This window comes from Onthophagus taurus, chromosome 7 (assembly GCF_036711975.1).
Source record: "Onthophagus taurus isolate NC chromosome 7, IU_Otau_3.0, whole genome shotgun sequence".
Taxonomy (NCBI): Eukaryota; Metazoa; Arthropoda; class Insecta; order Coleoptera; family Scarabaeidae; genus Onthophagus; species Onthophagus taurus.
The window spans coordinates 33298102-33321536 of NC_091972.1; the positions used below are offsets into that span (position 1 = coordinate 33298102).

The 23435-nt window shown below is 32.3% G+C and overlaps 2 protein-coding genes across 2 annotated transcripts; one reads left to right on the forward strand and one right to left on the reverse strand.

Moving 5' to 3' along the window:
* The first annotated feature begins 163 nt into the window (after positions 1-163).
* LOC111422504 (U-scoloptoxin(01)-Cw1a-like) lies at positions 164-7757 on the forward strand. The gene is made up of 3 exons (XM_071197274.1): positions 164-692; positions 7295-7479; positions 7531-7757. Exons 1-3 carry the CDS (start codon positions 650-652, stop codon positions 7669-7671), a joined length of 369 nt encoding a protein of 122 aa, XP_071053375.1. The 5' UTR covers positions 164-649; the 3' UTR covers positions 7672-7757.
* LOC111422499 (nucleolar GTP-binding protein 1) lies at positions 7758-17286 on the reverse strand. Its single transcript, XM_023055697.2, has 6 exons — positions 17151-17286; positions 16806-17080; positions 16548-16747; positions 15675-16495; positions 15189-15614; positions 7758-8026 (listed from the first exon to the last, which is right to left on the reverse strand). The coding sequence occupies exons 1-6, from the start codon at positions 17196-17198 to the stop codon at positions 7871-7873; spliced, it is 1926 nt and encodes a 641-aa protein (XP_022911465.1). The 5' UTR covers positions 17199-17286; the 3' UTR covers positions 7758-7870.
* Between the last annotated feature and the right edge of the window lie 6149 nt (positions 17287-23435).

Sequence of the window (23435 nt, forward strand, 5' to 3'; positions counted from 1 at the left end):
TTAATTGAATTGATTGCATGACGTGTTTTTTTGTACATTAACGTGGAGACTTGATAATATTTATTTAGTCAATAAAATTTATTATGGTAATTTTTTGTTATACACTTATGAAGTTAGATTATAATAATGACAGTTTTATTTTTGGGTTAAGTTAAATGTCGAATTGACAGATGTCAAAAAAATTTTTTTAAAATTTTAAATTTGTAAAAATTTGAAGAGGTTTATTTAATAACGGGTGCCGACACGAAAAGAATTGATTTCTCAATAGATGTACTCAAGTTTTCTCTAAAAAACGTTACTTTTTTTTTTTTCTTAAATGTTAATAGTGTAGGAGTACATAGTTTTGAAAAACGACCTTGTCCTATAGATACAGCGAAACTTTTTCTTGTTACAGCAATTTATTTAGTAGGTCTGAATGAAGAAAGATGTTGAACGATATTGGATGAAAGAAAAAAGGCCAAGTCGAGATCACGACAGGTTGAAATGGTCAATCTCTGTGGCGAACACCGCCTTTTAAATTGGTGGGTGAATGGAATTTGGTATTAAAGCCAAGATCGTATCTCGTCCAAATCTTTTTCTTAAGTGGTTCATGTAGTGTTAAGATTACTTAAAGTTAATTTGAAAGTTATAAGTTAAAAAAAATAATAAAATGGAAAGTTATTTATCTTTAGGATTTTTAATTATTGCATTTTGTAAGTTTTTAATTTGAAATTTTATCAATGACCTTTAAAAGATTATTGGTTTTGTTGTTATTTAAAAACGCAGTCTTATCTTTTAATTGATATAACTTTTAATTAGAGTAATTGGATTATTTGTGTATACAAGGTGTTACTGATTTATTTGGTTTTGCTATTTTATTACTGAAAAAATTATTAAACTTAAAAGTTACAAATCTTGCATTTACGCAGTAATAAAAAGTATGTATTGTAATTGTGTAACAATTCATTGAATAAATCATAACATCAGTCTTCTCTAAGAGTGATAAAACTAAATTAAATAAAATAACAGCCGAATTAAGAGCATTAACAGATAGCCACAAACAAAATAATATTCAAAATTACTTAAAAGACCTTACTGACGATGCCAGTACTGATTATTCTCTGTGGAAGGCAACAAGAAAGCTTAAAGTTCCAAAAATACATATACCTCCAATTCGAAATAATTATGGAAATTGGGCTAAGAGCAACCAAGAAAAAGTTAATTTGTTTGCTGACTACCTGAAAGAAACTTTTACATCAGACAGTCCAACAACTATGCTAAATAGTGTTCCTAGCATAATTCAAAGTGATCAGCAAAGTAATATACCATGTGCACGAATGAATGAACTGTATTATGAAATACAAACACTAAATATAAAGAAATCAGTAGGCTATGACCTAATGAATGGTAGTCTTTTGCGAAACGGTGGTCTGTTTTCGCGGGGTGGGGGAGTGGCTTTATTTATCAGGGATACCCTGCGTGCTACGATTGTCGAATCCTCCGATGGGTCAGTTCAGGGGGCTGAATTCATGCTTGTGGAACTGAAAAGTTCTTACAACAAGTTATTACTTGGCCTTTTTTACTGTCCTCCTCTTGTTAACTACTTTGATCAATTAGAGGAAACCCTTGAGAGACACTGTTTTAATTATAACACGATTCTTCTGATGGGAGATTTCAACACTTGTCTGCTAAAAATGACTTACGCAGTGACAAATTCGCTTCATCATCTTCCTACATCGCATTTGCTTCTGGATCTTACTACTATGACTCGTCCGAACAGCATACTTATGCATGGTCAGCTCCCTACTCCTCAATTTTCCAATCATTACCTAATTTACTGTGCAGTGCAGATGCGACAACATATTTCCTTGCAACGCATTGTTTCCGTTTGTGACCTGGGTCGTATTGATAACGATTTGCTGTTGTCTGATGCGCAGAGGATGGATTGGCTCCCGGTTTATCGAATGGCCAATATTGATGGCAAGGTTGACTACTTCAACTCTAAACTTATCAATCTCTATGACAAGCCGTACAAAGCTATTATTTAAACGTATTCCAAATACTATTAATCGTGAAAACTAAAATCGTTGCAATCACCAATATAGGAATGCCAACAAATTTTATTGCTACCAGAGACTATCCAATGCTAATCCGAGGACGTTTTCGAGGTTTATGAGTTCCTTAGGGGCGGTTGAGTCTCCCTCTGTTCGGGCTACTTGTGATGTGGCTTGATTGGCGGTTTTTTTTTGCTGACCCTCCTCTGCTCATTAGTGGTGAGACTAGGATGACTACTATTACTGAAATTCTTGCTTCATCTAAATCCGCCTCTTTCTCCTTTGTCCTGGTCACAGCGTCAGAAGACCGCGATGCCTTGAATGACTCGAGGTCTACTAGTGCGGGATCTGATGGAGTTGGTCTCAAACTTCTTTTTCTTCTATTGGATATTGTTCTTACTCCTATTACTCACATTTTTAACTTCTCCTTTGAACGATCCTCATTCGTTTCAATCTGGAAGGTTGCTCATGTCGTCCCTATACCTAAATCCAAGAGTCCCTCAAGTTTAAATGATTTTCGCCCAATTTCCATTTTATCTGTTCTATCCAAAGCTCTCGAGCTACCTACAAGTTCAAGAGTATTTACAAGAATTTAACTTACACAACGAGTTTCAATCGAGTTTTCGTAAAGGTCATAGCACGACAACAGCGCTTATTAAGATTACAGATGATATTAGGTATCCTTGCGACAAACGTTGTGTTATCATTCTTGTACTACTTGATTTCAGCAAAGCGTTCGATTCGGTTGATCACGATCTCTTGTTAGCGTCACTAGCTGCCCTTGGATTTACCTCTTCATGTTTATCTTGGTTTCAATCTTACATTTCCTGTCGTTCCTTGTGTGTGCGTGCTGATTCTGTGCTATCGTCTGCTTGTGATGAAAAGTGATGAAACTATTGATGATTTTCCGGAAGCAATTGCACGCCTTAATCACGATCTTTCTAATATTTTGGATTATTCTAAACATTATGACCTTAAATTAAATACTGCTAAAACTCAAGCAATTGCGTTTGGCAGTCGATCTTTACTGGCAAAGCTGAATGATTTTTCATCCATTCACTTAATGCTTGACGGAGACATTATTCAGCTATCAGACACGGTTAGAAACCTTGGGGTGGTTATGGATTCTACAATGTCCTGGAAAACTCAAATTCAGTCCGTCTGCAGAAAGGTCTATCATTGTTTCCACTCGCTCTATCAAAATCTCCGTTGCTTCCTTCCTTCCATGGTCCGTCGTAATCTTTGTTTTTCTCTGATTTTCCCCATATAGATTATGCTGACACGGCATATCCTGATGTTTCGGTAACACTTCGAAACAAACTGCAAAGACTTCAAAACAACTGTATACGGTATATCTTTGATCTGGAGACAATTATTTACAGATATTAAGCTGTCAGAACCGTAGGTCGTTTCGTATATTAACTATGTTATATACTGTTCTTCACAATCAAACACCAGCGTATCTGTACTGTATATTTCAAAGCTGGTCGTCGCATGGTTTACCCACTAGATCTTAGTTAGATTCTCTGCTTATGTTTCCGACCCATAGTACAGAGATTTACCACAAATCGTTTACTGTGCAGGCCATAACCCTTTGGAATAGTCTGCCTACTGAGATCCGTAATATTCCTCACTTTGTGACATTTAAAAAACATCTAAAACGTCATTTTTTTGCTCTCCAAGTATCTTCCTGAGAACTTCTTCTTCCTTTTCTTCTTCTTTTAATCTAGCAACTATCATTATGCACCGTTTTTAGTGACCATAGGTTTAGCACAGCAGCTTGCCATTTATTTTTTTTTTTTGCTTATAAAACTTAGTATACGGCTGATTGATTGGGTCCTTTGGAAGATATCGCTTACGCGATAAATAGACCCTTTTGCCCGTATTTATGCATTAAGTTAAATGTATACATTTTCTTTAACTTGTATTTTTTTTATTATGGCAATAATTTTATTTATTATTATTATTATTAAATGGAGAAACATTGAAATATCTACCAAAAAGGGTGGTTACAAAACTATTACACATAATTAATTTAATACTGCTTAAATAGAAATACTTCCCAAGTATATGGAAAGTTGCTGAAATAATAATGATACCAAAACCTGGTAAACCCCCCACAGATGTTACATCATATAGGCCAATCTCATTATTACCCTTACTATCAAAATTACTTGAAAAATTAGTATTAAAAAGACTAAAAACTGTCTTAGAAGAAAAAGCCCTAATACCAACACACCAATTTGGGTTTCGGAATAAACATGCAGCAATAGACCAAGTGCATAGAATAACGAATACTATCGAAATAACAATGGAAGAAAATAAAGTCTGCTCCGCCGTATTTTTGGATGTTGCACAAGCTTTCGACAAAGTCTGGTTAGATGATTTAAATTACAAACTAGACCAAATACTATCATCAACGTATAGTCAACTATTAAAATCGTATCTTTCTGATCGATATTTTAGAGTAAAATACGAAAACGCTTGTTCACCACTGCACGAAATACAAGCCGGAATTCCTCAAGGAAGTGTGCTTGGCCCAACACTGTACTTACCCTACACATTCGACCTTCCTCAGGTACCAGAAACTTTAACAGCTACATTCGCAGATGACACAGCGATCTTGGCTGTTGCAGAAAATGAAGTATTGCAGCAAATAAGTTACAATTGGCCTTAAACTGAATCAAACGATGGCTAGTAAAATTAAATTACATCATTCGCATCTCAATATTAAAAGAGAATGCACGATCATTCCAACATCGAAGCCATCCAGCTTAATTCTCGACAACGAGGATTTCCTGCGTCGCCTTCAGACGACGAAGCCGTCGATTTAGTGACCCAGTGCCCTAGTCGATTCAAACGCGAGCAATAGTGCGAAATTATAACAAAAACAATTATACAATAAATGTGTGTTTCTGCGTATCGCAGTGTACGCGTTTTTGTGTTTTGATTTTAAAACGGTAAAAATATGACAATATTTATTTCAATAATTCACGAATGGCATTTGCTCTATTTAACACTGATTTGTTGCTCTCCATGAGTGTCCAGGGTATTCGTAGCATTCTTGTATGCAACTACATCTCGAATACTTCCAGGTGATTAATAGTTTCAGCATTTAGAGACCAGATCTCAGCTCCATATAACAACATCATCATTCTTTGAAGCAAATTTAGGTTTAAGTTGTCGTTACAGAAGAATGATTTCATTCCCAGAAAAGTTGTGGGAGCTGTTTTAATTCTGCACTTGATCTCATTATCTGGATCTAGTTATTCCGTGATATAGTCAAGACATCTGAATTGGGTACCTCTCTCAATGATTTGTTGGTCTATTTATAGCGAAGCATCGGCGTGCGGTAGGCGACTGATTATCTGATCCATTTCTTATCCTTCCGCATTTACACAATCCAACAACTCTTGACGGCCTCGGATGTTGTCTTATAAGATTAATTAAAGTCTTATAAGATAACCGTGTTGTCGGTATATCGAATAGTATTAATCAGTTCTCCATTAATAATAGCGGAGACAGAATGCATCCCTTCTGACTCCTCGTCGAATGCAGCATTCATGGATTCGAACCACCGCTTTCTGTTTCCAGTACAAGTTATCTAGTGTCTAGATGCTTTCTTGGTGTTAGTTTAAGAATTTCCATTGAGAGGTAATCTGGACCTGTTGCTTTTCCATTCGTAAGCGTATTCAGTGCATATATCACTTCGTCTTAAATTAGGTCCGCGCATAAGTATCCTTCTAATTCTATATTTTCAAAGTAAGTTTCTTGCCTCTCATCTTTTTTTTTTGTTTTATTTCTGACTATTTTCCCATTGTCGTCGTTCGACACATTGAACTGTTTTCTGTATCTAATCATGTTTTACTTGTAACTCCTCACATTTTTGTTTGTAATATTATTCCTTCGCTTTTTCCTTGCTTTCTCTTTCACCCAAAATCAAAACCAGTACATGGGTGATACTTCTTACATCTCCATCTACTGACCTTCGCATTAAAATCTCCAAGTATGATAAGTGATATTTCTTGAATTTAATAATTTATGCGTCCGCTTATTTCGTAGAATAGTTCATTTCTTATATCAGCTATATGGATATATATTTGTAATATGTTTAGTTTCCTTGAGTTAGTCAGTATTTGTAAGAGCATGATTCGGTGTTAAAACGGGACAAAATTTGTAACGAAGGCCATGATGTCTTTGGACTCAGACACTAATTGTGACATCAGTGTTTGTATTTTTAAATTTAGAGAAATACAGTATTTTTTCACTGATTCTCAAGATGTTATGCTTCAGTCTTTACATTTCGTCTATGACGGTATGCATTTTAAAAGTCAATACATGGATGTCACGTTCCATGTCCATTTTCATGGTTTTAGTCATCGTTCATGTGGAACTTATTACTCCGGTCAATTTAGTTCTGAACATCGCCATGATGACTTTTTATACTAAAGATATGCGTAGATATCCTTACGCCGATGATTGATAATTCCTCCGCCTTTGAAGTTGCATCAAATTTGAGAGTTACATATTCCACCTTAATAATTTCATTAATTTTCTCAGTGAATTTGTTTATAACATCAAAATTCAAGAGAATGAAATAATTCGGTTACAACATACTTTCCTTAAAGCAGTTTCTTTGCAAGCCGTCTTTTCCTCAAACAAAACCCGATAACGAACCGTGATGAATACAATGCTTCCCGATTTGTATAGAAAAGAACAACGATATGATATGATTTCGGATTCCATTAATATAAAACCAAATAACCTAAAATCGATTCTAAACTGTACTGTAATCATAAAAATAAAATTAATAAAAAATTGTTAAATCAATTATATAAATAGAATAATAAATAAAAATTGTTAACAATAAATTAGTCTATAAACTATAGACAACGAAAAAAATATACCGAATTATTTCAAATAAAAAACTACATTATTTAAACATGACGAATTAGATTTCTTTTCGGCAGTGTAAAGGTCATACCAATTAAATCTAAAATAGAGTAGCTATTAAAAAAATGTCGAAATCACCTGATGGCGCCAATAAGAAAGGACTTTTACAGTGCGCTAGGTCATGAATTGGAAAGACAGAAATACCTTCTGTATTAATTTGATTGAAGGTTTTCTTTTTTCTCGTAAGAGATATCTAGGTCAGTAGATTAATAGCTAATTTGATACAAAATAGCTCAATCGATCACTATCAACGTTTATAAATCATTTATACAATTTAAAAATTAATCCATAACTTTTTTATTTTCCAGTGATTTCAGGTTCTTATTCTGGTTATTACATCATTCCTGGTCAGATGCCGTACGATGGATACCATGATTTACATCTTCCACATGACCCACCTTTATACCCTACATTAAGAAAAGTGCCAAAAACGTCGTTTTCGTGTGAATCTCGATCTGCTGGTTATTATGCGGATATTGAAGCGGCGTGCCAAGTAAATATACTTTATTTGAAAGAATTATTTATTAAAAATTATTATTTTTAGGCTTATCACGTGTGTAATGATAAGAAAAAAATCGTCGCATCGTTTCTTTGCACCAATGGAACGCTATTTAATGAACAATTCCAAGTTTGTGATCAATTTTATAATGTTAGGTGTGGATCGAAATATTTAGACTTATTTTAATTTATTATTACTTTTACTTTTTATCCAAACATCGTGATTTATAATAATTTATTAATTTGGAAAAAATATTAAATGATTTGGCAATATTTATATGTATTAATTTTTATTGAAAATTCAAACTCAATACAATAATTAAAAAATTATTATGATTAATAAAGAATTAACAATTTTTCTTATTATTTCAATTCTTTTATTTTCTCTATCTTCTGTCTGTTTTACCAACTCCACGTTTTCCAGCGAATAAATGTTTAGGTTTCTTCGTACCAATAAACCTATCAGCTTCACCTTTAAGACCATATTTACCAACTTTCTTACTAATTGCTCTATGTGCGATTTTAGCCAATTTTTTCCTCATCTGAAAAAAAAAAATAATTACATAATGTGTAAATATTTTATTGATTACATCGACCATGAGGATAGTTTTTTGAAGAGTGAAAAATCACAGGAAGCTACAGTATGTTTTTATTTGTAAAAGTTGTAAAATCTAGATGCGTTTGGACGATAAATGTAACGCAGATTTGGAAATACAATACGAGGTCCTTTGCACAAGACCACAGGATATTCACAGGTGGAGAATAAAGGTAAAATAGAAATAAAATCACCGTCGCCATTGGCTGCCTGAAAGCCATGTACGACATGTGGAGCATTACCCGCCAGGCAACTAGCGAATCTTAGAGCTCAAATATTAATCATCTACCAAGTCACATTATCATTATTACATAAACCTGTTCATCATCAATCAAAGAAAGTGAGTTTAAACACGCCATATCTATTATACAGGGTCCTGCAACAGTGCGTCAGGCATCCATAGCTCGTATACCAATTAAGTTAGGAATTTCTTTCAAACGCAGACTTGTACTATACAGTATGTCCCCGAATCGAGTTATAAAGAGGAAAAAAAATTTATTACTGATTTTTCAAACTTATTTCAGCATAAATAATGTGTCGGATATGTTCAAACCACTAAATAGCACGAATTTTATACTTTAACTATAGAAGTTAACTAATTATTCCTATTTTTATGCAAAAATTGGACTTTTTTCTAAATTGAAAAATTTTCAAGTTCAATTTATGATATGTAACCATAGAAACCATAAAAGTTACAACTCATGTTAGTGAAAAATATACGGACAAATCAAATTAAAATATGGCTGAATAATTGAATAAAATATTTTAAATGTAAATGTATGTAATAACACACTATGTAAGTGTGTAAGTGAACAAATCAACTATTTGGCACACATTTGAAGACAAGTTCTCAATTCTTTGAAAGAATTACGAATTTCCGCCAGTGGTAGAGATTCTATCGCATTAATTATTCTTAGTTTTAATAGTTCTGCATCGCCCTGTAATAGTTCACTGTAAACAATTTGTTTCAATCGTTCCCCAAAATAAAAATCCATAATTGTAAAATGAGGACTATGTGCTGGTCATAAAATAGGACCATTTGGTCACAATGTGTGATGGTGAGCTAGGCAACCGTCTCGCTGAAAGTACATTGACCGTATAAAATTTAAGGGTAATTCATCAAGTTGTTCATTAAAATAATTTTGTAACATATCCAAATATTTCTGTTTATTTACATTTCTGACGAAGAAATATGGCCCAATTACCCCGTGGTTACTTTTTTGAAATGTTCGTCTAGAGAGTGTAGAATTTGGATTTACATCACTCTTCTATGGTTACATATCATAATTTGACCTTTAAAAATTTTTAGTTTAGAAAAAATTTTTACATAAAAATGGGAATAATTAATAGTAGTTAACTTCTATAGTTAGAGTATAAAATTCGTGCGATTTAGTAGTTCGAACATATCCGACGCATTATTTATGCTGAGATAAGTTTGAAAATTCAGTAATACAAATTTTTTCCTCTTTGTAACTCGATCCGGGGACATACTGTATATATGAGTGTATTTCTGGAAAATATTTGGACATATTTGGATTTGTCTGTTTTCAAGGTTTATGAATAACTTTACTGTTTGCAATTTGATACTGCCGTTCTCGAGTTATTCGAATTTTTCTAGAAAAATCTGCTCCAGCAGACATTTGTTCAAAAAATCAGAGAACACTCGATTTTAGGGATATCAATTTAGGATTCAGAACATGATTAAGCAACATGATGAAGTATGTTTTGGTGCCGAGAACGGCCGTCTACTTTTATTGCTTAGTCGTCTTCGGCGTCTTATTTTACATCTTTTATGTCCTATTGCATTTTGGAGGAATTAATCACGTGTTAAACTGACCAAAAAATGTAGTAGATGATGCAGCGGAAAAGGTGAGTACCTTGGCTTATTTCGAGCCCAGTCCCAACGCCTCAATTGGAGCTGCCAAAGAAGATCTGGGAATCATACTACGAACTTTGTCGCGCTTTTCATGTATAAAAAACAAATTAAGAATTTCTTGATTTGTGTAAATACTATTTTCGTTACTGTTACCGATTTTAACTCTTTTTAGTACTAATATTAAGGGACCTTACAGATAATTATTAGCTCACATGTATCAAGTGACGTAAATAAGTGAGACTTTGACAAGAAGTCATTGAGAAGGCGTGTTTTCCATGGCACACTAGGTTAAATATCGATATAAGTGTGCATTTTTCAAAAAACCCTAATTATCTCCCAAACTATTGATGTTAGGTATAGGACATATGGGATATAAAAGATGTAAAATGAGACACCGAAGACGACTAAGTAATAAAATATAGGGGGTGCCATTTAAAAAAATGAAGTTATGGTACTTCCAAATTTCGAAAAGTTAAGGTGCCATAGTAAAGTGACCAAACGTTCTAGACAGCTGTTCTCGGCACCAAAACATACTCCATCATGTTGCTTAAGCATATTCTGAATCCTAAATTGATATCTCAAAAATCGAGTGTTCTCTGATTTTTTGAATGTTTGCTGGAGTAGATTTTTCTAGAAAAATTCGAATAACTCGAAAACCTTGAAAACAGACAAATCCAAATATGTAAAAATATACAGTGTGTTCCATTTAAAAAAATACATTTTGTGTCGTTACAGTTTTTTGGACCAATTAGTATTTTTGACGTTTAAATGTCAGTTTTTCTTACTATTATTATTTTTCGAATTAATTTTTGAATAAAGTTATATACAGGGTGTATCTGAATGACATGCCCAAACTTCAGGGGGTGATTCTTTAGGCAATTTTAAGGGTACTTTGATATATAAACCATGGGCGACTTGGACTCCCCTAAGGAGCTACACCCCTTCAAAAATGGCGAAAAATTTTGGTTTAATTTTTTTTTCTCAAAAACCATAAACGCTAAGAGAACGAAATTTGGGGAATATGTTAAACTGGTAGTAGGGCGTTTTCACCCTATTTGGACTTTCAACCTATCCTTCTAAACTACTAAATGTAACCACCCCCTTTACATTTTTGCTACAATCTTTTTATGCAGCGGGTAAATACATTAAAAAAAAATTACATAGGTAGATGAAAGTATTCTAAAACTTTTTTGTCTCTCTAAAATTTTTCCAAAAACGACTAATTTTTGAGAAAAATAATAATAAAGCAAACACTGCCCGTTCAACAACGGGGTTGTCGATCAAAAGTTGGAACGAATTTTTAATGAAAAAATCTTAGTAGGTTTTGCAATCTTTGTCAGAAATATTTTTGACGTTTAAATGTCAGTGGTTTTCTTACTATTATTATTGTTTTTCAAATTAATTTATGAATAAAGTTCCACCGCATTTACGCTCGTGCACGCGACATTTCAAAATTTTAAATAAAACAATAATAATAGTAAGAAAACCACTGGCATTTAACCGTCAAAAATATTTCTGACAAAGATTGCTAAGCCTGCTAAGATTTTTTCTTTAAAAATTCATTCCAACTTTCGATTAACAACGCTACAGCTTAACAGTTAGTGTTTGCTTAATTAATTTTTTTCTCAGAAACTATTAACTTTTCGAAGAACATCAGAGAGGCAAAAAAGTTTTAGAATATTTTCGTCTATCTAAATAAAATATTTCCAATGTATTTATCATCGTCATAAAAAAGATCTAGACAAAAATTGAACGGGGGTGGTTATGTTTAGTAACTTAGAAGGGAAGATTGAAAGTACAAATAGGCTCGAAACATGCCCTATTATAAGCTAAACATATTTCCCAAATTTCATTTTCTTGGTGTTAATGGAAAATTATTAATCGAAATCACTGATAGTTTATATGAGAAAGTACCCTTAAAATTGCCTAAAGAATCACCCCCTGAAGTTTGAGCACGTCATTCAGATGCTTCAAGGGGTGATTCTTTAGTGAATGTTAAGGGTACTTTGATATATGACCCATGGGCGACTTAGGCTCCCCTAAGGAGCTACACCCCTCCAAAAATGGCGGAAAATTTTGGTTTAATTTTTTTTTCTCAAAAACCATAAACGGTAGGAAGATGAAATTTGGGGAATATGTTTAACTCATAATAGGACACGTTTTGACCCTATTTGTACTTTTAACCTACCCTTGTAAAGTACTAAACGTAACCACCCCCGTTCAATTTATGCCTAGATTTTTTTTATGAAGATGATAAATACATTGGAAAAATTTCAGTTAGATAGATAAAACTATTCTAAAACTTTTTTGTCTCTCTGATGTTCTTCTAAAATTTACTAATTTCTGAGAAAAAAAAAAATTAAGCAAACACTAACTGTTAAGCTATAGGGTTGTTAATCGAAAGTTGGAATAAATTTTAAATGAAAAAATCTTAGTAGGCTTTGCAATCTTTGTCAGAAATATTTTTGACGTTTAAATGTCAGCGGTTTTATTACTTTATTATTGTTTTATTTAAAATTTTGAAACGTCGAGTGAACGAGCGTAAATGCGATAGAACTTTATTCAAAAATTAATTCGAAAAACAATAATAATAGTAAGAAAAACTGATATTTAAACGTCAAAAATATTTCTGATAAAGATTGCAAAGCCTACTAACAAGGGAAGTATCAGAACTGTCCCTCACCGATTTTGTTGAAATTTAGTACAGCGATAGTATGGCCAAAAATAAGGTTTACGTATTTTTTATACGTGCTAATAAAGCCCCTGGGGCGAGTTATAAGGGTTGGAAATCAGGGCGAAATATATATATTCGCTTATAGGCTGAAAACGAAAATAGTAATCGAAATTTGGTAAATGTAAACTGATATTCATTTTCAAAGAGCTTTCCATTGATATATCACACATATATCTGAGGGCTGCAGGGGGTAAACTACCCCTAGTTTTTTGAAATATTTTAAAAACTACGCTGTCGATTTTCGCGATATCATGTATTCTAATAGTACGTTTAAAAATATTAATGACGTGTTTTTTCTTATTTGCCTCTGACCATCCTCTGCAAAGTTACGGGGTATGATAGATAACACCTTTCCTTAATAATGTAATAAACTGTTACACTTTTGAACAATATTTTGAAGAAAACCATTAATTAGATGTAAATTAAGATTTACGCAGTAAATTAAACTCTATACGACATTAAGGGGTGGCTGGGGTTAACTACCCTAACCACCCCCAAATTTTTTTTTTTTGCGAAAATTGTTTGTCGATTTTGGTGCAATTTACCACGATGATTTTTTTATACGTTAGGTAGTACTATTGTAAGAACTTACAAGGGTTAGAAGTTTGGGGTAGAAAATATATTTTCGCTAATAACTTTCATACTCCTACAGAAAAAGCTTTTTTATCCTTATTCTATTTTAATAACACAAAACTTAGGATAATTATATAAATATTTATTAATAATGAGTTAAAAAGCAACTGAAAAAAAAGTTTTTTTTAATTTATTTTTATTTAATGTATTGTTGACAATCATTGTTTCTATCAGTTGTGTTAAATCTGAGGGTATTAAATACAATGTTCAAAGCAGATAACATATTCGTTTATGCATCAAAGTCATCTAAACTGACTTCTGCTCATATAAAAAATTGGCTACAAAATCTCTATTTCCCAAACACCGGACCCAAATCATTACTATTACTGGATTCTTGGAGAGGCCACTGCCCTGAAATTATTAGTAAAGTAACTCCATCAGATATTAAGTTTAAATGTTTGTCTATACCTGCAGGGACAACAGGTCAAATTCAACCCCTGGATGTATTTGGTTTTAGAACATGGAAAAATTTCATTAGAAGATTTTCTGATCAAGTTATTCTCTATCAGTACGATGTCAATTTGTATCAGCGAGATAATATTTTAAAATTGCAATCCTTAACGCATAACCAGTTGTCTTCCCCACGATTTATTAATGTTTTTAAATACGCCTGGTTTACATCTGGAGACATAGAGGAAAGACCAGAACAGTTTGAAAATCCGGTGGAGGTTTGCTTTTCCAATGAAAAACCTACGTGCGATATCTGTGGAGATATAGCTGTTATAACTTGTGCATGGTGTAAACAATCGTTGTGTTTAAAACATTTTTTCCATGATTTTCATTATTGCCAACAATGTATTGAATAAAAAAAGTAAAAAAAAAGAAATTAAATTAATAATGTAGAATACAATTTGTGATAGTCAACCATTCTTTTGTCAGTTACTTTTTAACTCATTATTAATAAATATTTATATAATTATCTTAACTTTTGTGTTATTTAAATAGAATAAGGATAAAAAACATTTTTCTGTAGGAGTATGAAAGTTATTAGCGAAAATATATTTTCTACCCCAACCTCTACCCCTAGTAAGTTCTTACAATAGTACTACCTAACGTATAAAAAAATCATGGTGGTAAATTGCACCAAAATCGACAAACAATTTTCGTAAAAAAACATTATTTTTGGGGTGATTAGGGTAGTTAACCCCAGCTACCCCTTAATGTCGTATAGGGTTTATTTTACTGCGTAAATCTTAATTTACATCTAATTAATGGTTTTCTTCAAAATATTGTTAAAAAGTGTAACAGTTTATCACATTATTCTTAAGGAAAGGGGTTATCTATCATACCCCGTGCAGGGGATGGTCAGAGGCAAATAAGAAAAAACACGTCATTAATATTTTTAAACGTACTATAAGGACACATAATATCGCCAAAATCGACAGGGTAGTTTTTAAAATATTCCAGAAAACTAGGGGTAGTTGACCCCCTGAAGCCCTCAGATATATGTGTGATATATCAATGGAAAGCTCTTTGAAAATGAATATCAGTTTACATTTACCACATTTCGATAGCTATTTTCGTTTTCAGCCTATAAGCGAATATATATATTTCGCTCCGATTTCCAACCCTTATAACTCGCCCCAGGGGCTTTATTAGCACGTATAAAAAAATACGTAAACCTTATTTTTGGCCATACTATCGCTGTACCAAATTTCAACAAAATCGGTGAGGGACAGTTCTGATACTTCCCTTGTAAGATTTTTTCATTAAAAATTCATTCCAACTTTTGATCGACAACCCCCTTGTTTACGGGCAGTGTTTGCTTAAATATTTTTTTTAATAAAGTTGATTAAAAACAAAATTCTAATAAAGAAATATTAATTTTCCTTGTTGTTAATTAATATTACAATGAAATTGCCTTACCAAAACATCTTTAACACCCAATTCATTCCTTGGTACAACCGAAACACTCCTATTCTTATTAGAAGTTCCAGGTTCCTCCTCCAATCGCATCCGTTTAGCAGCCGGACCAGCAGAATGACTCCTCTTCTTAGTTTTCGTGAAATGCGCGTTTTCACTTCCGGACATATCAACCCCCAAATCTTCCATTTGCGATCGCAATTTCGAAACGGAACGATCCCGACCTTTCGGAGCCGTTGTGCGTGGCAAAACGGGTTTCCTACTTTGTTTAAGAATGCGACTTTCATCTTTCAGGATCGCCTTTTTATTACGAATTTGCAAGGCGAGTTGTTTAATTTGTTTCATTGTATCAGTAAGTTCGATTTTCGGAGTTACATACATTCCTGTTTCTTCTCTGAGGTCCTCTTCTTTTTCTAATTCTTCTAATTTCTAAATAAAAAAATAAATTTTTACATTTCATAAATTAATTCAGTATAAAAAGATATTTACATCAAAGATTTCAGGATCAATATAATCAGCAATGTTATGTCCTTCCCATATTTCTGGGATAATATCGTATCGTTCCTCTTCTGGAATCTCAGTGTAATGTTTCTTAAGGTCCAAAATGTAATCATCTCCTTCTTCCAATTCAATATCTCTCTCCAATTTTCTTTTGCGTTTTTCCCCAGTTTGCATTTTCTTTTGTAAAACGGCGTCTGGGATACAAGGGGCGCGAACTTTATCATCTCTTGGTTTAGGCATGGCTACATGAAGCCGATTTAAAACACCATCAACCTTCTTGGTTCTCATTTTTTGATTAACGCGGAAACTCAATAATTTTTCGCAAGCAAACGATTTCACCTCCATAACACCAAAATCAGTTACTGTGGACATTTCTAAGATGGGAACTTCCGCGTCATCTTCCATTTCTTTTAAAAGCGTTCGTTTTTCAGGGGATAATTCATCAAGTTTTACAATATCATTTTTATTTAATACAATCATTAAAGGTTTGTTTGAAAATAAAGGTTTTATGCTTTGATAGAGACTAATTTGTTGATCTAAAGTATGCCCACATTGCTCTGATAAATCCATAAAATATAAAACGCAAGCTCTAAGATGAGCTAAAGCTGTTACAGCTTGCATTTCAATAACATTTCGTTCTTCTAAGGAATGATCTAAAATTCCTGGAGTATCAATTACTTGCCAACGTAAATATTTGTAATCAGTATGACCAACATATAAAGATTTAGTTGTAAAAGCGTATGGTTGAACTTCTACATCAGCTCGAGTTATTTTATTGATGAATGATGATTTACCAACATTTGGGAATCCTAAAAAATGAATTAAATTAAAAATATTACATTCTATAACCAAAAATATTACCGCAAATTAAAATAGTTCTTGTGTAAGGATCAATTGAAGGTAAACGAGCCAAATGTTGCCTCACTTGCTCCAAATAAGTTAAATTTGCACCTTGCCTTTTCATTATTGTGGCCATTCTTCCCAAAGCAGCCCTTTTTAGTTGTTTACATCGATATAAAGAGTCCCCATACTTCATAAGTCGGACATAATCTTTTGCAACACTAAAAACAATTAATTTTTTTAATAAAAATTTAATTCTAACAATCAAAAAATACACACTTATCAATTAAATGTCTTGCAGTATTAATCTGCCCCAAAGCTAATTTATAATGATCCTTATCATACAAAACATTCATTAAATCTGCATAAAAAGGGTGCACATCATCCAATTTGGGAAACTCAGTTAATATTTGTGTTAAACGATCATGGAAACTTTGTTGAGAAAATTTAACTTTTCGCATATAAAACGCGCGTATCCGCGTGATTTTATAATGTTTATGAACGACCGTCGGCGTTTTTCTTTGAGTTTTCGATAAAATTATATCGATGAAGTCCTGGAAAAAGTGAGGTTAGAATCGGTTTTTGTTGAATATCTTCTAAATTAAAGATTAAAACGTTACGTACCTTTGCGGTTGGAACAACCGCGATTTTTTTGAAATTATACAGCGACATTTTTGCGTTGTATTAATAAATGTTGATAAATAACTTAAAAAAACCGATTAAATGTCACTAATGTCAACGGCACCACGAGGTTGCACGTCGAAAAGGATTATTATTGCGACATCTGGTGTAGTAATCAATAAATAGGAATCTGTAAATATTTAATTTATTTTTTTTATTATTTATAATTATTTATATTGGTGCTATTTTAGTAAAATATAAGAAAATTAATTTTTAATTGGTATCTAATCCGTTTATAAAAATTGTGCGAAAATTAAAGTTTTTTTTTATTATTTGGTTGAGTTTATCGTAATGTGGCATTTAACTAATAGATGGCTCTAAAATAGCTTTTTAAATTTGAATTTGAATTTTATTTCTTAATTAAAAACGATGTTAATTAAAAATGATTTAATTCTTAGAAAAATATCTTGTTAAAGCCACAAATAAAACCCTACAACTTTTGTAACTTTATAAGTATACGGTTTAACAAATTACACCTAAAATTCCAATACTTGACACATTTAGTGCTATATTGTACCCATTATTTTATTTTTGGTTGAAATCCTCAACCGCCCTTTTCGGTCTCTTGGAACTCGACGGGATTCTATTGTGTGTTTCTTTGGGGACAGTGGAAATTGGTCGTTAAACGTCAATAGACAAGACAAATATTAGGCTACCATTCGCCACAACGACTTCCCCAAACCCCTTTATTTGATGGACGTATTTCTTTACGATCCCAATTCGAAGTAAACTCTGTTTAAAAAAAAATTTAAACCAATCTTTATCTATATTCTATTTTTTAATTCGTAGGAGTAAAATGAAAGGGGGTTTTAAAACCAGAGAGGATTTTAAGTAAACTGTAGCTACGAATTTAATTACATATTTGTTTAAACATAATAAAAACCAGAGCATAAAATATCACTATGTTATATATTTTTGTTGAACTAAAACTAGAACTATCACTAGAACTAACACAAGACCAAGAACTAGAATCATTCGGGTTTAGCCGTCTTGAGAGACGTGCGGATAAACCCGAATGTTTCTAGTTCTAGGTCGAGTGTTAGTTCTAGTTTTACACTAGCACTAAAACTAGAACTAACACAAGACCTAGAACTACAATCATTAGGGTTTGGCCGTCTTGACAGACGTGCGGCTAAACCCGAATGTTTCTAGTTCTCGGTCTAGTGTTGGTTCTAGTTTTACACTAGCACTATCACTAGAACTAACACAAGACCAAGAACTAGAATCATTCGGGTTTAGCCGTCTTGAGAGACGTGCGGCTAAACCCGAATGTTTCTAGTTCTCGGTCTAGTGTTGGTTCTAGTTTTACACTAGCACTATCACTAGAACTAACACAAGACCAAGAACTAGAATCATTCGGGTTTAGCCGTCTTGAGAGACGTGGGGCTAAATCCGAATGTTTCTAGTTTTCGGTTTAGTGTTAGTTCTAGTGTTGCACTAAAACTAACACAAGACCTAGAACTAGAATCATTCGGGTTTAGCCGTCTTGAGAGACGTGCGGCTAAACCCGAATGTTTCTAGTTCTCGGTCTAGTGTTGGTTCTAGTTTTACACTAGCACTATCACTAGAACTAACACAAGACCAAGAACTAGAATCATTGGGGTTTAGCAATACTGAGAAATGTGCGGCTAAACCCAACATCTCGAATTTTCCTAGTGTAATTTTTTGTTAAAACTAACCAATAGCAACCCTTCTTTTTGTCGCTTCAATTTGAAAACACTTCTCCGAATTAAAAAATACAGTACAACAAAATATCATAGTTGTCAAAACAAACTTAATTCCAAAATGTAATTTGGATGTTGATGGATATTCTCCGCTCTTGACACTTACTCGTTAATAATGCAACATCATCAGCAAGTCAATTATAGTGTGAAGTGAATTGAGTAAAAAAAAATCGTTGAATAATATGTTAGGGGTGAATTGAACGGGAATGAGATAGGGATTACTTCGGCGTCGGAAAGAGTAATTTTTATCAATTAAATCGTTACATGCCTTGGGTAAAAAGGGGGGAAAAGGCGGCAATACGGAACGATGACAAATAGACGCCTTTTTCGCAACAAGAGGATTTACACTTTTATTGGGGTTTATTCCCCGATGCCCTATTACCAACGGTGGGCCCCATTGTACACGATGAACTCTCTCTCTAAGCCGTAGGGTTAAACGAACCTGTTCCGGGGCTTTTTTCTCTCAATTTTTTTTTCAGCACAATTATTATACGGACATGTGTTCATCCGTAATAATTAATGTCACAGTGGCAGTAGAACAGTTGGGATTTTTTATCCATAAAGATTTTATAGCGTTATGATGAACTAAAATGAAATCTTATTACGACATAAATAAAAAATTGATTTTTTTAATGCAATAAACTCTATCTGTTTTGATTTGATTGTTGATGTTATTTTTATGGGATTGTTGATGTTCAATGTTCGCTTTTTATCTCCAGTTAATATATTTGTCGTTATCTTCTTAGCTTGGGGGTTGATATTCGAGCTTTTATTTTGGAGATAATGGAGATTTTATCTGAAATGAACGAACGAATGAGTGAACGACGGAATGGGAATTTTTCGATTAATCCAAGTTGTTAGGAGGAGCTTTAATGCCCTTGTTATTAATCTTTTCGGAGAATCAGAGAAATAACAGAATTTATTAAAGATAGCAAATCTGTAAAACAAATAATCAATGGTTTTAGTGCTTAAAATATTTAGAAATGTTTGGATTGCAAACGAATAGAAAAGAAATAACATAACTCAACTCTACATATTTGAATGTTATAGATTTGAAGATTAGAAGAAGCATTTTAAAGCAAATTTAATGAACTTTCATGTTATGATTTTTTAGCTCATCTTTGCATATTTGATTGTTATAGATATGAAATGTTAAATTTAAATAATTGTATTTTAAGGGCAAATTAAGATATCATGATAAAATAAAAAGCGTCTTAAAGCAAATTTTATAAAGATTGTATGTGCAATAAATAATTTCTTATTTTCCATAAACTCTGTTGTTATGATTTTTCTAAACTCAACTCTTCAATTTGAAAGCTATGAATTTGAAGAGTACAACTCTAAAACGTTATATCTCATGATCGAATTGAGATATCATGATGACATGAAAAGCATTTTAAAGCAAATTTAATGAAGATTGAATGTGAATAATTTCTTATCTTCCATAAACTTTCATGTTTTGATTTTTTAAGCTCATCTTTGCATATTTGATTGTTATAGATATGCAATGTTAAATTTAAATGATTGTATTTTAAGGGGAAATTGAGATATCATGATAAAATAAAAAGCGTTTTAAAACAAATTTTATGAAGATTGTATGTGCAATAAATAATTTCTTATTTTCCATAATGTCTGTTGTTATGATTATTCTAAACTCAACTCTTCATATTTGAAAGCTATGAATTTGAAGAGTACAACTCTAAAACGTTATATCTCATGATCGAATTGAGATATCATGATGACATGAAAAGCATTTTAAAGCAAATTTAATGAAGATTGAACGTGAATAATTTCTTATCTTCCATAAACTTTCATGTTTTGATTTTTTAAGCTCATCTTTGCATATTTGATTGTTATAGATATGCAATGTTAAATTTAAATAATTGTATTTTAAGGGGAAATTGAGATATCATGATAAAATAAAAAGCGTTTTAAAACAAATTTTATGAAGATTGTATGTGCAATAAATAATTTCTTATTTTCCATAATGTCTGTTTAATGATTTTTCTAAACTCAACTCTTCATATTTGAAAGTTATAAATTTGAAGAATACAATTCTAAAACGTTGTATCTCAAGATCGAATTGAGATATCGTGATGAAATGAAAAGCATTTTAAAGCAAATTTAATGAAGATTAAATGCGAATAATTTCTTATCTTCTATAAACTTTCATGTTATGATTTTTTAAGCTCATCTTTGCATATTTGATTGTTATAGATATGAAATATTAAATGTAAATGATTGTATTTTAAGGACAAATTAAGATATCATGATAAAATAACTAATAACTAATAAAATAATCACTAATTCATTAATGACTCTCTATTATACGTATGTATTTAACATTTTGAATTATTGCACTGTTGTATGGAATCCACAATATAATATATTTGTGGAACGACTAGAGCGTGTCCAAAAGAGATTCGTTCGTTTTTTATGCTGGAAATCTCATACTACCTATGCTGACTACAACTCGGCGTGCTAATCTTTCCACTTGTTACGACTCGGCCAACGGCGACTTGCTAATGATATAATACTTTTATATAAAATAATTCATAATATTTATAAATCATCCTCGCTTACATCACTGATTAACTTCCACGTCCCGCCCAGATCGCTTCGTTTTGATTTTCTGTTCTTTACTACAACTCCGCGCACTAACTCCTATCAGCATTCGCCATTGCTGCGCTCTGCTCGCTCTGCTGACCGTCTTGCCATTGATATATTTGCGTACGATTCCTTAATCTCCTTTAAAAGAGCGACCCTTGCTGCTGTTGGGAACATGCCGTATATAGATTAATTTATATAGATTGATTTATACTTACAATTAGTTCTTGTCCTTTCACGTGCTGATTGTTAGATACCTCGGTTTTTTTCTTTTTTTTTCTGTTATTTTTGTTAAATTACTTATGCAATTTGAGACACTGATTTAAGTTTTTTTGTGTCCTTTTTTTTCTTTCTTATTGTATTTTTTTAGTGGCACAGCTTGAATTGGGTTTGTCCTGTGCTGTGTCCCGTGAGCGTAAATAAATAAATAAATAAAATAAAAAACGTTTTAAAACAAATTTTATGAAGATTGTATGTGCAATAAATAATTTCTTATTTTCCATAATGTCTGTTGTTATGATTTTTCTAAACTCAACTCTTCATATTTGAAAGTTATAAATTTGAAGAATACAATTCTAAAACGTTGTATTTCAAGACCTAATTGAGATATCGCGATGAAATGAAAAGCATTTTAAAGCAAGTTTAATGAAGATTGAATGTGAATAATTTTTTATCTCCCATAAATTTGCATGTTATGATTTTTAAGCTCATCTTTGCATATTTGATTGTTATAGATATGAAATATTAATTTTAAATAGTTGTATTTTAAGGACAAATTGAGATATCATGATATAATAAAAAGCGTTTTGAAACAAATGTTATGAAGATTGTATGTGCAATAAATAATTTCTTATTTTCCATAAACTCTGTTGTTATGATTTCTCTAGGTTATATCTCTATGTTATAGATTTGAAGATTAGAAGAAGCATTTTAAGGCAAATTTAATGAACTTTCATGTTATGATTTTTTAAACTCATCTTTACATATTTGATTGTTATAGATATGAAATATTAAATTTAAATAAATGTAATGTGTTTAAAAACAAATTTTTCTTAGCCCCATGGTTGCTGGACACAATTAAGCTTATGCAGAGAACTAGAGACGATGCTTTTGCTTGGTTTAAGAGGTGTGGAACCAAAGACCTGCGGATCTTTATCGTTCCAATTCAGTCGACTCTTTATATCTAAATAATAGACTTGTTCAGTCAACATTTTCCTTTAGTCCAGTTACAGAGTGTGATGTTATTTGATACATATACTTAATACTTGTATAAACAATGCCGTATTCCCAGACACATGGAAGTGTGCTTTGATTAAACCACTGTTGAAAACTAGCAATCCTACTGAGTTTACTCATTTAAGGCCTATAAGAATTCTTCCAGTTTTGTCTAAGGTGGCTGAAAACATTTTTATTTTTCAGCTGAGAAAATTTATTTATAAAAATAATATTTTGCTAGAGACACAATCAGGCTTTCAGCCTGGATATAGCTGTAGCGCACTAGCTACTTCATATTGTTGATGATACTGTTTCTGGCCTAGATAGGGAAATGCGACCTTATTATGTCTTTTGGACTTTTCAAAAGCCTTTGATGCCATTAACGATTTGTTGTTTTATATTTTAAAGTTTGTTGGTTTGGACGACCTGGCAAGTGCACTGTTACGTGATTATTTAAGAAATCCTAAGAAAATGAATCCTAAGATGCACTCTATTTGTCATCCGGTGTTCTGCAAGGCTCGGTACTTAGACCTCTTCTTTATACTATATATACGAGTCAGTTTGTTACATACATAAAATATTGTAAATCTCATTTTTATGCTTATGACACCCAGTTGTATTATTCATTGCTAGTGAACGTATTAATGAGGATTTGCAGAGTGTGGTCGATTGCTCTAGACGT

Bases quoted from the DNA above. Each gene is read 5' to 3' on its own strand.
- LOC111422504 (XM_071197274.1), top strand. From the start codon at position 650: ATGGAAAGTTATTTATCTTTAGGATTTTTAATTATTGCATTTT. The intron at 693-7,294 runs GTAAGTTTTTAA...TTTATTTTCCAG, and splicing joins ATTTTTAATTATTGCATTTT to TGATTTCAGGTTCTTATTCT. The intron at 7,480-7,530 runs GTAAATATACTT...TATTATTTTTAG, and splicing joins ATATTGAAGCGGCGTGCCAA to GCTTATCACGTGTGTAATGA.
- LOC111422499 (XM_023055697.2), bottom strand. From the start codon at position 17,198: ATGTCGCTGTATAATTTCAAAAAAATCGCGGTTGTTCCAACCGCAAAG. The intron at 17,081-17,150 runs GTACGTAACGTT...CACTTTTTCCAG, and splicing joins CGGTTGTTCCAACCGCAAAG to GACTTCATCGATATAATTTT. The intron at 16,496-16,547 runs GTAATATTTTTG...TTCATTTTTTAG, and splicing joins AAGAACTATTTTAATTTGCG to GATTCCCAAATGTTGGTAAA.